We start from the raw sequence: 12,877 nt of genomic DNA on the forward strand, positions 1-12,877 counted from the left end.
TGGAACCGATATCTATTATTGTTTGTTATAATTTGCTATTCCCGAAATATAAAAAATACCCCATCCGTGTATCCACAGAATGATTTCAAAATAAGTAATACGATCCATTATATAATGGAGCATTTTGTGACATTCCAAAACATTCTTAAATATTAATACAATGAACTATATTCATAAAAACCTTATGAATATATATATATTCTGAGCTGAGCTGTTTTCTCGGGTTTCGCTCCGTGTTCTGTGTATTTTCTCCCCATAAGGATTATTTTCACAACGTTTCGGCAAAGTCTCATTTGCCATCTTCTGGTGATGTCTGGTTTTTTTCAACTAGACTATATATATATATATATATATATATATATATATATATATATATATATATATATATATATATATATATATATATATATATATATATATATATATATATATATATATATATCTCTAATTTGCGTCCTATTGTAATAATAATCTAACTAATACACTTGTTTCGTAATCCTAAACCTTTTCCGCATTTCTAAAAATCTATGTCAATCAACAATAATAACTTTCATAGAACAATGGACACAGTTAGTGAAACAAACAATTCAATTGATGATTTCGCAACAATCTCAACGGAGGACGATTCCTGAAACATCCTGTATGTGGTAAGTAGGTATATGCAAATTACAACCAGCAAGTATTCAACCTAACCAATCCCGTTACTTGTAGCGGGAGAAAAACAAGAATTAGTGCCTTGATCTTGGAAGAGCGACGTGAAAGTCTTGATGTAATACCGACATTGAAAGCGTAAGACATTGCTTTCCTCAGAACATTACGGTTTAAAAACCCTGGTGACAAGTTTTAGTTTTATCAGAAATGAAACTGTAAGTAATGAAAATATTTTTTTCAAATTTCTTCGGCTATCCCATCTTTAGCACTGCTAAAATAGTCGAGTCAAATGACAAAAAATCAAATACAAATCCAAATCATAGCTGAAGAGTTAATAAGTTAGAAATATTGGTTTTGATACCTTCAGAACATGGAAAGCGTAACTCACTTCAACAGACAGCAATTGGAGTGACCTTCATTGGTATATTGATATCATAAAGTGATATCAGATTGCAATCATTGCACGCTTGAATGAAAGTTTTTCTTGCAAATAACATTCGCTTTCTCTGTTCCTGTTTTAGCACTCAATTTCAAATCGATTATTATAATCATGAAAAAGGCATGTAATAAGTAATGTACACTCGGCCCAGTTATGCAATACGTAATATATGTTTAAATGATATTCCAGTGTATACTAAACGAGGTGTCATTCGATTCAAAATAGTGTAGATGATTTTTGAGAAAAATCAAGTGCCGTTTGCAAAAACTGCACTTATAAACAATCAACTGAGAAAAAACGGGGGTTGGTTTTTTGCAAAAATCTCAAAAACTATTTGACATCTTTCAATACGTAAAATGATTATAATATAGGAAAAAGTATCCCAAAAAAATCTTACCTCTCGAAACTGTGGGACCAATATTTATAATTTTCCCCAAATGCTGAAAATACGTCCTGGTACCCGTTCCAGGCTTGTGTTCTTCAATTAATATAGAATAAATGAGTTGTTTCATCGTATTAAGTTATAATTAATGTAAAGTTATAATAAATTTAAACATAAAAAACCAGATGAGAATAATGGAGCAAAGGAGAAAAGAATTGTTAAAATCTGGTATAAAAAGTATAAATGCATTTTTTTTTCAAGAAATGGGACATGGTTGTTTTTGTTACATTGTGTGGGAAGAGAAAAAAATTATATAAAAAAATTCAATTGTTTACAACAAAATAAACAACAAAAATTTAAATTGAAAAAAGTGGCGCCTGATTTTTTTAATTCTTAATTTTTATATTTAACGAGTTGAAATAATATTTTTTCATTGAAAGTCCAGAGTGGGCGTGTCTTGTGCAAGCCAGAGTACTCGTTTTAGGATCTATTTTCAATCCTCTGGGAAAATTATAAGTATTGGTCCTACAGTTCCGGGAGTTAGAACTTTTTTAGTAAATTTCCTTCTCTAGATATTTTAATCGTTTTTCAAATTTGAAACATATCAAATAGTTTTTGAGATACATATCTGCAAAAAAAGCAAACCCCAATTTTTTTCAGTTAATTGTTTATAGCTTCTGCAATTTTTGCAAGCAGTACATGATTTTTTAAAATCATCTACACGCTATTCCGAATCGAATGACACCTCGTTCATATTTTTCGAAGGTGGAGAAAAAAGTTTGGCCTGAAAAGCACTTGTTCACTAGAGTATCATTGGGTGACTGGAAGTTGTGACGTTCCTCTCTAGTTTTGTTATTATTCAACTGGAGCTAAGGATTAACGAGGAAACGAGCTATTGCCTTCTACCGTGCGATTGCTATAAACGAATTATTTTTCAGGTCTCTCGATGAAATTTCCAGAAATTGCTCACGAATATTTCGGATCAACGCCCACAGAGATGAAAAATTAAACAAACAAGAATCAACCGAAAAACAAGAATATGTATCATCACTGGTGAAGCAGGTAAGACCGAAAATAAATAATAAACAATTACAGTTAAGATAGTTTCATCTAGAAACACATAAAGTTTACAAACTTAGTGTGATTCAAGACTTTTGCAAAAAGTTTTTTCCCCGGCAGTTCTGCCTTGCTTTACTTTTATGATTCTAACAAACCATTTACCCAATTTACTTATTTTTCAGATTTTGGTTGCTTTAGCACCACTCCTACTAACAGTATGTTCAGGAATGACGGTTGGCTACTCAGCTATTTTGCTTCCTCAGCTACATGCAGATAAAAATGGTACTTTGATCATAAACGAAGAAGATGCATCTTGGATTGGTAAGCAAAAAGTCACAATTGTATTAATTAGAGATTCACAAAGAATCGCACCAATCAAGTTGGTGAAACGCTGGTCTTTCTTTTGGATTCATTCTACGCGAGAGGATGATCCACTTTTATCTCGAATGTATGGATAGCAATAATTGGTCGCATACTTCTGACATACAGGAATGTAAATAAAAATCCTTTTTTACACGCTTTATATTAGCTTCACCTGTATGTATGTATGTTTGTAACTCTCAAGCTCGGGATCTCTGTTGACAGAATTTTCGGCATTATTGCTTGATCTACTCGCGGGCAGATGGCGCTGTACGTAACCTCATTGATATTTCTTGATCTATTCGCGGGCAGATGGCTCTGTACGTAACTATCAATTATTGCTTGAGCTATTCACGGGCAGATGCCGCTAAGTGTTAAGTGTTAGCGAAATTTTGTACTACAGAAGAAATATTTATATATTTACAATTACACGTAATTCAGTACAGAAAAAAGTTATGAACGAAACGGAAGATACATTTTAAAATCTAATTCGATTATTTGAAAGCAAACCAGAATATGGATTTCAACAGTGAAAACTTTATCGTAAATTGTACACCTAAAAAATTCAGTTACTCAAATATTTCAAAAAATCGAAAAATTAGAATTAAGGTGCTTGACATACATATCAAATCAAGAGATTGATTTGAAAAATAAAATTATTTACTAAAAAAATATTTTTAAGTCCATTAATATTTTTAATGAAACTTCAAAGCAAAACATCAAGACTGAATTGTTTTTTGAAATTATTACTGCAAATTTTCTCTTTACTTAGAAACAAATTTTACAACTGTACGCCCTCTGTTGGAGACTTACTGCAACTCAGTATTACTATAGGATTTGAGACCTCAAACATTATCCCTCAAACTTTATTATGTTGCTTGAGAGGAATTTTATATTCGTGCGGCGTCTGTTAAAGATTTATAATACTAGTGACTAGAACTAAATTATTTTTGACAATAAATCGGACTAAAAAGTGAAAAATAAATATAGTTTATAAAAACTAAAAAACAGGCTTTTAAAGAACATCGAACTAAAAAGTTGAAAATATTTTTTAAATAAGCTTAAAACAAAAATAAACGACATATACTAGTATTATTGTGAAAAAAGCGTGAGCGCTTTGTGCCATATTTTTATATATCAAGCGCACGTCGCTTTTTTCACAATAATACTAGTATTTTTCGTTCGTTATTGTCTTAAGTTTATTTTAAAAAAATATTTTTAACTTTTTAGTTCGATGTTCTTTAAAAGCATGTTTTTTAGTTTTTTTTCACCTTATTCATTGTATTGATATTGCAAATACATGTTGTCACCACCATAAAGATAACTTGACAAATAGCCAATGAATTAGTTTTCAGGAAAAGTTTTGGCTTCTATAAGGGTTATCCAGATTTGGTGCTGAAGGGGCGGTAAGGCAAGTGTTTTGTGCTGAAACATCGGATGTTCACCAGTGAGGATGACAGTGTTTCATGTATCTTGAAATTTCACCACTTTCGTTTATAGGGTCCTCCATTAGGCGCTTCCTTCCTATCTTCAAATTCAAATAAAACAAAGTGTGTGTGAGATAACATCGACATTTTTCATTCGTTTCAAAGACCTACTGATGCCGTTATGTGTGGAATATAACATCGTTCAAATGTCCGTCACGGCTTCTCTGAGTGGAGCGCATCCAAAACGTCCAATTTTCCAGGCAGAATTTGGCCGATGGCATGGCATAGACAGTTTACATCACCTACACGTGAGATGACCATGCCCTCAAATTGCTAGTGTAGAATATGCTGGTGTAAAAATATATAATAAACTCCCTAATCTAATGAAGGCCTGTAATACTATCGAATTAAAAAAATCACTGAAAGATTTCTTATTGGCTAAATCTTATTATACATTACAAGAGTATTTCGCTGATTGAGTTTTTGTGTAAATAATCTTATTCTTTTATGTTTTAATCTTACATTTTTACACTTGTACATCTATACGTTTTTACATTTTTATTTATACATATATGTATATATATATCTGTATTTTATGTTCCTATGTTTATATGTATTGAATGTATATTTACATGTTTGTTTGTTTACATATTTATAAGTATAAGTTGACATGTTCGATACCATGTAGTTGGTCCATGAATGAATAAATTTCTTTCTTTCTTCTTTCTATCCAATGTGGCACCTGTTACCGTCCTGTTGAAACCACATATCATTGGTGTCCAGATCATCCATATCAAGCCAAAAAAGTTAGTAGTCAAAGGCCTGTAGTGCTCGCCGTGGACAGTGACGGCCTGGCCAACGTCGTTCTCAAAGAAATATGAACCAATGACGCCATCATTCCGTAATCTACACCAAACAGTGACTTTATCGGGATGCTTTGGACGCTCTTGGATCTCATGTATCGTCCCTTATTCGACAATTTTGTTTGTTCACGTAACCATTCATTCAGAAATGGGCCTCATCGCTGAAGATGATTTTTCGATGAAAATTAGGTCCAGTGGCCAACTGCTCCGGAGACCATTCAGCGAACACATGTCGTCTTCAGTTTGATAAAATAATTTTATTTATTATAGTATATTGTGTATGTATTATCCTATATTGTGTAGCAATCCTGTGAATGATATCTGATTCAATTCCATAACGAATATTTGGAATACAAACTAATTTGAGAAAAATGTTTTTTTGTATAATTCAGTGATTATATAAAGAATATTTGTTTCGAAAGTATTTTTATTCCGTGTAATTCAATGTTGTTTTCCAGTTTGTGTCTTGAAATTACTCTTTGCATTATCTACACATCTTTGTATGATTGCTTCCTTTATTTCTTTGCAATATCAAGAAAACTAAGTTAGTAGTAGATATACTTAACTCACGTATAGGTCTTGCAAAGAAATAACTTGCAGAAACAAACTGGAAAAAAGCCCTTTCACAACAGCTACTTTCATATAAACATTGAATTACAGAAAAAATACTTTCAAAACAACTACTTTTATATGAACATTGAATTCTTCAAAAAATGATTTGAATGATTTCATTTCGATAGTTTATTTTTGTGAAAAGTTCAATAGAGTAAACAAGATAATGAAAGAAAATCAGTAGCAAGCTTGATCCTCAATCAAAATTATCAAAATCTGACTAAAAATGATAAGTTATTGAGGATGAAAATTTGTTGACATTTTAAGGTAGCCGTTTTTAATGCACATGAATGTACTTTTAGTAATGTACTCTTCATACGAGAAGTTGTTAAATTTTTTAAACAAAATTGTTCATTCTTGAATTTTTCCAGCTTCTATGGCCGCTCTCCCGATGGCAGCCGGATCGGTCCTGGGAGGCGTCTTCATCGAGCAGTTCGGCAGAAAAGCAACCCACTCGCTTTCCTGCCTGCCCTTCCTCATCGGGTGGTTGCTGATTGCCTTCGCCTTCGACAAAAACATGATCCTGGCAGGACGGTTCGTGACAGGGGCGTGTCTAGGCATGCTAGGACCCGCTACTGGAGTCTACATAGGGGAGACCTCGCAGCCATCGTACAGGGGGTTTCTCTTGGCGGGGATCTCTTTTTCCGTAGCCCTAGGTAGGTTTTTTCACTTAGATTTGGTTAATGATTTCGGCAGAACCTTCCTCATAGGTGGACTGTTCAAAAAAGTTGGTGTATTTTCAAATTTTGCGAGCCACGTACATACGATTAGCGATTTTTTTATTGTTTTATAGTCTCGAACATATGTTCATGGTTTCAGCTGTTTAGCATGTTTAATTTGTTGGTGAGAGGTATAAAAGTTAGAAGACTTTTACGTATTCGATGATTTTCTGCTATCGACAAAAAGTGGATCAAAGAATTTGTACTCTCGAGTCGGAAAAAATGTTTACAAGTGGTCAATCTTTACACTTTTACACAGAAGGTCAAGAAGATGTGAATGACGACGCTCGCCTTAGCACATCAACAACCGAAGAAAATGTTAAGAAAGTGAAGAAAATTGTTATGGAGAATCGTCGAATCACTATTAGCGAAGTTGCAGAGCATGTTGGCATATCTGTTAGCTCATACCATGCAATTTTTTTGGAAATTTTGAGCATGAAGCGTGTGGCAACAAAATTGTTGAATTTTTACAAACAGCTTGAGCTGAAATTTTGCATACACGCATACTCGTTGGAAACATGGAAAATCAGAAAATGATAACATTTTCCCATAAAACTATAGAAACATCCACCGATATCCTACGAATGACTTGAAATTCTCCCTCATTGATCACAAAATGGCCATCGTGCTATCTTGCAGGTTATATTTCAATTTGTGAAAAGCGATAGTTACTTGAGAAATACATAATATAAACAAGTAATTTCTTTTTCAGGCCTGTTTCTCTCTCATCTCTTTGGAACCTTTTTCTCCTGGAGGACAACCGCCCTGATATGCGCCTCTCTACCAGTCTTGAGCCAAATCATAATACTGTTCGTTCCCGAGTCTCCCTCCTGGCTGGCCAAGAAAGGACAACCGAAAAGAGCGCAGCAATCCTTCTACTGGTGCAGAGGCTATTCCGAAGAGGCCAAGAGAGAGCTCGCGGTTATGTTGGAGAGACAAGAACAGACTCCGGCCGGAGACAAAAAGACTTTGCCGGAAAAACTGCGGGAATTGCTCGTTCCGGAATTCTTGAAACCCCTCGGTATAATCGTCTTCTACATCGTTTCGAACCAGTGGGCCGGCATCAATGCTTTGACGTTCTACACGGTGTCGATCATGAAAGAAACCATCGGGGAAGGCGTTAACGAGTATCTAGCGATGTTGATAGTTGATACGATTAGGGTTCTGATGTCCTTGGTGGCGTGCGTTCTTCTCAGGAAGATTGGCAGGCGGCCGCTGGCTCTAGTCAGTGGCGTCGGTACTTCCGTGTCGCTCCTTTCGATCGGCGCCTATTCTTTTCTAGCGAAGAGCTACCCCCAGCTGAAATCTGCCTCGTACGTTCCCATGATCTCGCTGGTTGCCTATATGGTCTTCATCACCGTGGGGTTCGTGCCGCTCCCATGGGCTATGATCGGCGAAATTTTCCCTCTTAAAAACCGTAGTGTGGGCAGCGGGATTTCTTCATTTATGGCGTTCACTGCTTTTTTTTCCGTAGTTAAAACTAGTCCCGGAATGTTTCAGAATCTCGGAACTGGCGCAACGTTTTTTACATACGGCCTTGTTGCCGTCGTGGCCACGATTTTTGTTTATTTTCTATTGCCGGAGACTAAAGGGAGAATTTTGCACGAAATAGAAGATAGTTTCAGAAAGAAAAAAACGAATGAGCAAGCGACCTAGAAACCATTATGATGAGCTTTTCTCCCAGAGTCTCCAAGTTCCAAACTTTAGAGAACTTCCATAATACTAGTCAGCAGAAAAATTGTTTCAATTTAGAACATGTGATTTGTCAAAGTCGTTTTTGAAATAATTATACAAAATTCATTTACGATATGTCTTCATGAATGTTCTAAACGTTAAGAATGTTCGATTATAATATATTTTTACATTTAGTTGGATTTTCATTTTCAATAAATTTCATTGGACCACGCAGATTAATACACGTACGGTATTTGATTAAATGTTGTTTTAATGTATACATTCAATATTTCAATTATTCAAATGATTTATAATCAAACATCAATTTGCTTATATTCTCTGAAAAATCCTTCATCATTGGACGCCGAAATGAAAACTGAACTTGTTTTTCATCTAACGCAGCTATCTGATGAACTAAAAAGGTACTGTCCATGTATCACACAACTGCAATTTCGATAGCCTCTCTGATTGTTTCAAAGTAGAAGGTTTCATTGTTTGCTAGTATTTTTGTTTTTTCGCCAATTGTTGTCGCCAATATGTGTTGGAAGAGAGAACATGTGGTGATTTTTTCCTTCACTGATGATTTGTGTTCATCCTTGCGTTTGTTGATTCGCCTGTTGGTCTGGCCGATGTAAGTCTTGACATGGTAATTTTCAAACTCCTTGGGACTCCAATGGTATCTGATCCTTTGTATTACAGAGCATGGACCTTATTGTACGTTCTGGTAAAAATGATGTTGCTATGTTGTGTTGGCGAAGAATTTTGCTGAATTTTTCTGTGGTTGTTTTAGTATGGTTGTTATAAACAAAGGGTATGTGAAACAATAAGTTTGAGGAACCCTGCTGTAATGTATTGATTTATGAATTTATCAGTTACTCATTTACGAGTATATGGAGTATTAAACATGAAGGGCGTAATTTGAAGATATAATGGACGAAAATTTCGCCCTCTCAAAAGTTCTACAACAGTCCAGAACATCCAGCAACAATCTTGAATGCTCGGGAATAGTCTTCACATCCTAGAACATCCCATTTCGTTAACAGAAGTGGTCCCATCCTGCTCTACGACAACGCCCGTCTGCACGTTTCACAAATCACAGTTCGGAAATTAAACGAATTGAGCGTCGAAGTTCTGCATCACCCACCATACTCCCAGACCTCTCGCCAACCGACTACCATCTTTTCAAGCACTTCGATAACTTTCTTACCGGTGTTACTGTGTTACTTGTGTTACTGATTCAAATGGCGCTTTATTTCAATTAAATTTTTTCTCTTGGGGAAAAAGAGTTGTCCTATTTCAAACTTTCAAATGGTTTATATTTTCAACACGCTTTTTCATTACAAAATTAAAATTATCAAGTATTAAAATCAAGTCCCAACAGAAATTTTCCTCACAGAATCAATTAATAATTGCGTATTGGCTATATCCATAGCTCAGATAAAGTTGAACACATTAGTTACTTATATACTGAAGGTACGTTATGTATCTTCTCACTAAATATCTAAGTCATCGTCGGGATCTTCCTCGTCCCAATCATCGATTTCATCCAATTCATATATTATCCTTCCACCTTCTTCATTTCTGTTTTCTGCATCACCATTTCTGAAATAAAAATTCATCATCCTCAGGAAGTTGCCAAATTTTTTTGAAAAATTTAAATTGATTTGGGTCTTTTGTGAATTCTATCAAACAATTGTTTTTGTGTTATTCAATGGAGTATAGCGTTTGTAGCAGAAAAGAATGTGAAAGTTATGACAAATTTTTACATTTGATGAGATTACTAGTCTGTGGAATAGACCGAAGAACAATATGCCAAGAGATAATTGGTTTGGAGGAGTGATTTATCACTAAAGGAAATTTTAAACAATTGAATTTATATCCTTAAAAATGTTTAGCTAGGTTCATATTCGGTATGGACACTTGGAATTGACAAGCGTTACTCAAAGTGTGCGCCGCGGCGCCGTGAAACTTTTACTGGGGCGCCGTGGGCCACCGGTGGGTCTCAAGGTACAACGTTTTACAACATAGATAACTGAGAGTAAAGGTAATACGTCGGTACCTATTAATAAAAATCCTCTGATAATATGATATCGGTAATTGCAAAATGCAATCCGTTCAGACAGCCACCTACCTACTTTTATTAATTAAATATCTAGTTTAGTCTTTACGTTCGGGGCGCCGCGATGACCTTCAAAAAACATAAGGGAGCCGTGAATTCGAAAAGTTTGAGAAACACTGGAATGGACCAAAGAATAATATAGCAAGAGATAATTCTTTTGGGAGCTGTGCTAAGGGGTGGCTTATATTGGAACAAAATTTTCAAAAATTCCATTTATATCCTTAAAAATATTTAGCCAGGTTTATATTCTGTATGGACAGTTTAATGAATTAATTATTGCTGTCTATACCAAAATATGGCTAAACATTTTCAAGGGTATATAGTTTTTTTGAAACTTTCATTCAAATATAAATCACCCCATATTCTGTTCTAATTAAAGTGTTCATATCGGCTAAACATTATACATTTTTAAAGGTATAAATGGATTTTTTGAAGATTTCATTCAAGTATAAACCACCTTTTGGACGGTTACCAAATGAATTTTCTTTTGATATATCGTTTTTCAGTCTATTGAATATTTCTTTCAAAGACAAACCATCATTTTGATGACTGTCACATGAATCATCTCTTAATATATTGTTCTTCAATCTATAAGAATTGTCTGTGCCAAATATGATCCTATTTAAATATTTTTAGGAATATAAACCGAATTTTTGATTCAAGGATAAATCATTGCCTAATTCTAGCTCGCAATATACTTCCTCTTAGTATTTAATCATTTAATTGAGCAAATTGAGCAAACTGAATTCCATCTTACATTATATATGAATTTATGAAGAAAAGTGAGTTTTTATTCATTCCTGATGCTACTGATATTTTGTTTGCAACATAAAAACAGCCTTTGAAAAATGGCTGCAAACTTCACACCGGTATGCTGTCTGTTTAAAAAATTAGATGAATTTTCTTTTTCTCAAAAAATATCTATTCATTTGTCAATTTATATTCACTTCCCCTCAGAAATAATACACTTGCGCCGGCGTTTTTTCTGATATGCACTTTTTGTATGTCCTTTAGTTCTCTCAGTAGTTATGTTTTATCTTTCCAATAGTCGCAAAATTCCGTCCTTCATACATATTAAATCCTTTTCATTCACGAGAATATGAATGCATATTCCATATATAAAGAGGCTATTCAAAATTAAAATATTATACACTGAGAGAAGGTAATATGATTTCCTACAAGTCATATTAGACACAATTCTAATTAGTACGTTTTTGTGTAATAAAAACTGAATGGGCTGCTGAACTCCCTATAGATACTGTTACTAACATCGAGCACGATATCTCATATATCATTGGGCATGATATAGTCTGATCATCTGATGTAGACCCGTTTTAATAATATTAAATAAATAAATTTTTGATTAGAGCTTACTTGGGTAAATAAGGCAGAATCAAACTATCTCTTGCTATTTTTTCTTTGTCAGTCAAACTTATTTTGAATGTTGTCAATGTTTCTGGAAGAACATCATTTGAGATTTCTTTCTCCAACAATATTTTCGAATCCAATTTTTCAAATTTACTAGTCATAAGAGTGTCACTCTCAAACCAGTATTCCTCCACCTAAAAAAAGTTATTGCATACACTTTTTTGTATCTCTATATAATTTCAAATAGGCATTTATTTATGTTTCCATGAGAGATATACCTCGTTGACAATTTTGCCTCCAAGTTTTTTGAAAGTATATTGTATTCTTTTATTGGGAGTCACAAAGTTTGGTTTCAAACTCAAGCTGAGTGTACTCAAATGATGGAATAATTCTTTTGTTTTCAAATTATCTAAAAGAAGATCCTGATGAAGGAGAGTTATGATTTGCTCGATACCTGTAACAAAAAAAATAAATTTTTGCACATATTTATTCAAAGTTTCAAAAACAAACCTGATTGGTTTTTTAGGTAATTGAACATCTTGTACGACTCTGCCAGTCCATAATGATAAATGACATGAGCTAATGAATCAATGAATACTACATCGTTAGGTCCAAGTTTTTTGATGACATCATCGAAATCCTCTGATTTTGGATCAGCTCTCCAGCCCTGAGAATTGCTAACAAAATCATAGAGAACTATATTTTTTTGTCCAAGACTCTCCTTTGCACGGCTGAAATTTTCCTGGAAGACAAAGTAGTGGATTCTATCTCGTAATCGATCCAAATGAATTTTCAAAATAAAATCGAAAAGTGATTTGCCCCTCTCTTGAAGGTTATCTGAAAACAATTATTAATTACAAATCAACTACCGCTCCCAGCGCTCACCCTCGATGATTACGAATTTTGTGTACGGAACTGTTGTCAGATAATTCCTCAGCATTATGCTGGAAAATATTGAAAGCAAGTCATCCAAATTTTTAAAACTCAAAACATAGTCACGTTATAAGACAATCAAATGTGTCAAATGGATAGGTTATGTTTATAGTCTCTGGTTTATATGATAATGTCTTCTTCTTCTTTTCGATTCAATGTTATGATAATGTCTTCTTCTTCTTCTTTTCGATTCAATGGCCTCAGCAATTAAGGCAATCCTGCCAGTTGGTAATGAATGATAATGTCTAATGTGACGTACGACATTGAGGGC

The 12,877-nt window shown here is 34.1% G+C and overlaps 2 protein-coding genes across 4 annotated transcripts; one reads left to right on the forward strand and one right to left on the reverse strand.

Moving 5' to 3' along the window:
• Positions 1-725: 725 nt before the first annotated feature.
• Positions 726-8,379, forward strand: LOC111512435 (facilitated trehalose transporter Tret1). 2 transcript variants are annotated; one of them, XM_023168556.2, is made up of 5 exons: positions 726-866; positions 2,411-2,534; positions 2,714-2,852; positions 6,165-6,449; positions 7,225-8,379. In XM_023168556.2, the coding sequence occupies exons 1-5, from the start codon at positions 859-861 to the stop codon at positions 8,166-8,168; spliced, it is 1,500 nt and encodes a 499-aa protein (XP_023024324.2). In that variant the 5' UTR covers positions 726-858; the 3' UTR covers positions 8,169-8,379. The 2 variants fall into 2 exon arrangements, with proteins under 2 accessions (XP_023024324.2, XP_074029507.1); XM_074173406.1 differs by lacking the exons at positions 726-866; positions 2,411-2,534; positions 2,714-2,852 and adding an exon at positions 4,353-4,626.
• Positions 8,380-9,480: 1,101 nt separating this feature from the next.
• Elp5 (Elongator complex protein 5) lies at positions 9,481-12,706 on the reverse strand. Of its 2 annotated transcripts, none has more exons than XM_074173409.1 (5): positions 12,559-12,706; positions 12,184-12,498; positions 11,952-12,127; positions 11,680-11,867; positions 9,481-9,788 (listed from the first exon to the last, which is right to left on the reverse strand). In XM_074173409.1, the coding sequence occupies exons 1-5, from the start codon at positions 12,611-12,613 to the stop codon at positions 9,680-9,682; spliced, it is 843 nt and encodes a 280-aa protein (XP_074029510.1). In that variant the 5' UTR covers positions 12,614-12,706; the 3' UTR covers positions 9,481-9,679. The 2 variants fall into 2 exon arrangements, with proteins under 2 accessions (XP_074029510.1, XP_074029509.1); XM_074173408.1 differs by having other exon boundaries at positions 12,184-12,510.
• Positions 12,707-12,877: the final 171 nt, after the last annotated feature.

This window comes from Leptinotarsa decemlineata, unplaced genomic scaffold, assembly GCF_025532065.1.
Source record: "Leptinotarsa decemlineata unplaced genomic scaffold, Ldec_3_MD MMD2_tig00000251_RagTag_RagTag, whole genome shotgun sequence".
Lineage (NCBI taxonomy): Eukaryota > Metazoa > Arthropoda > Insecta > Coleoptera > Chrysomelidae > Leptinotarsa > Leptinotarsa decemlineata.

Coding starts and splice junctions, on each gene's coding strand:
- LOC111512435 (XM_023168556.2), top strand. Junction 2,535..2,713: donor TATCATCACTGGTGAAGCAG/GTAAGACCGAAA, acceptor CTTATTTTTCAG/ATTTTGGTTGCTTTAGCACC. Junction 2,853..6,164: donor AGAAGATGCATCTTGGATTG/GTAAGCAAAAAG, acceptor GAATTTTTCCAG/CTTCTATGGCCGCTCTCCCG.
- Elp5 (XM_074173408.1), bottom strand. CDS start 12,613: ATGCTGAGGAATTATCTGACAACAGTTCCGTACACAAAATTCGTAATC. Junction 12,511..12,558: donor AAAATTCGTAATCATCGAGG/GTGAGCGCTGGG, acceptor AATTGTTTTCAG/ATAACCTTCAAGAGAGGGGC. Junction 11,868..11,951: donor GAGGCAAAATTGTCAACGAG/GTATATCTCTCA, acceptor AACTTTTTTTAG/GTGGAGGAATACTGGTTTGA.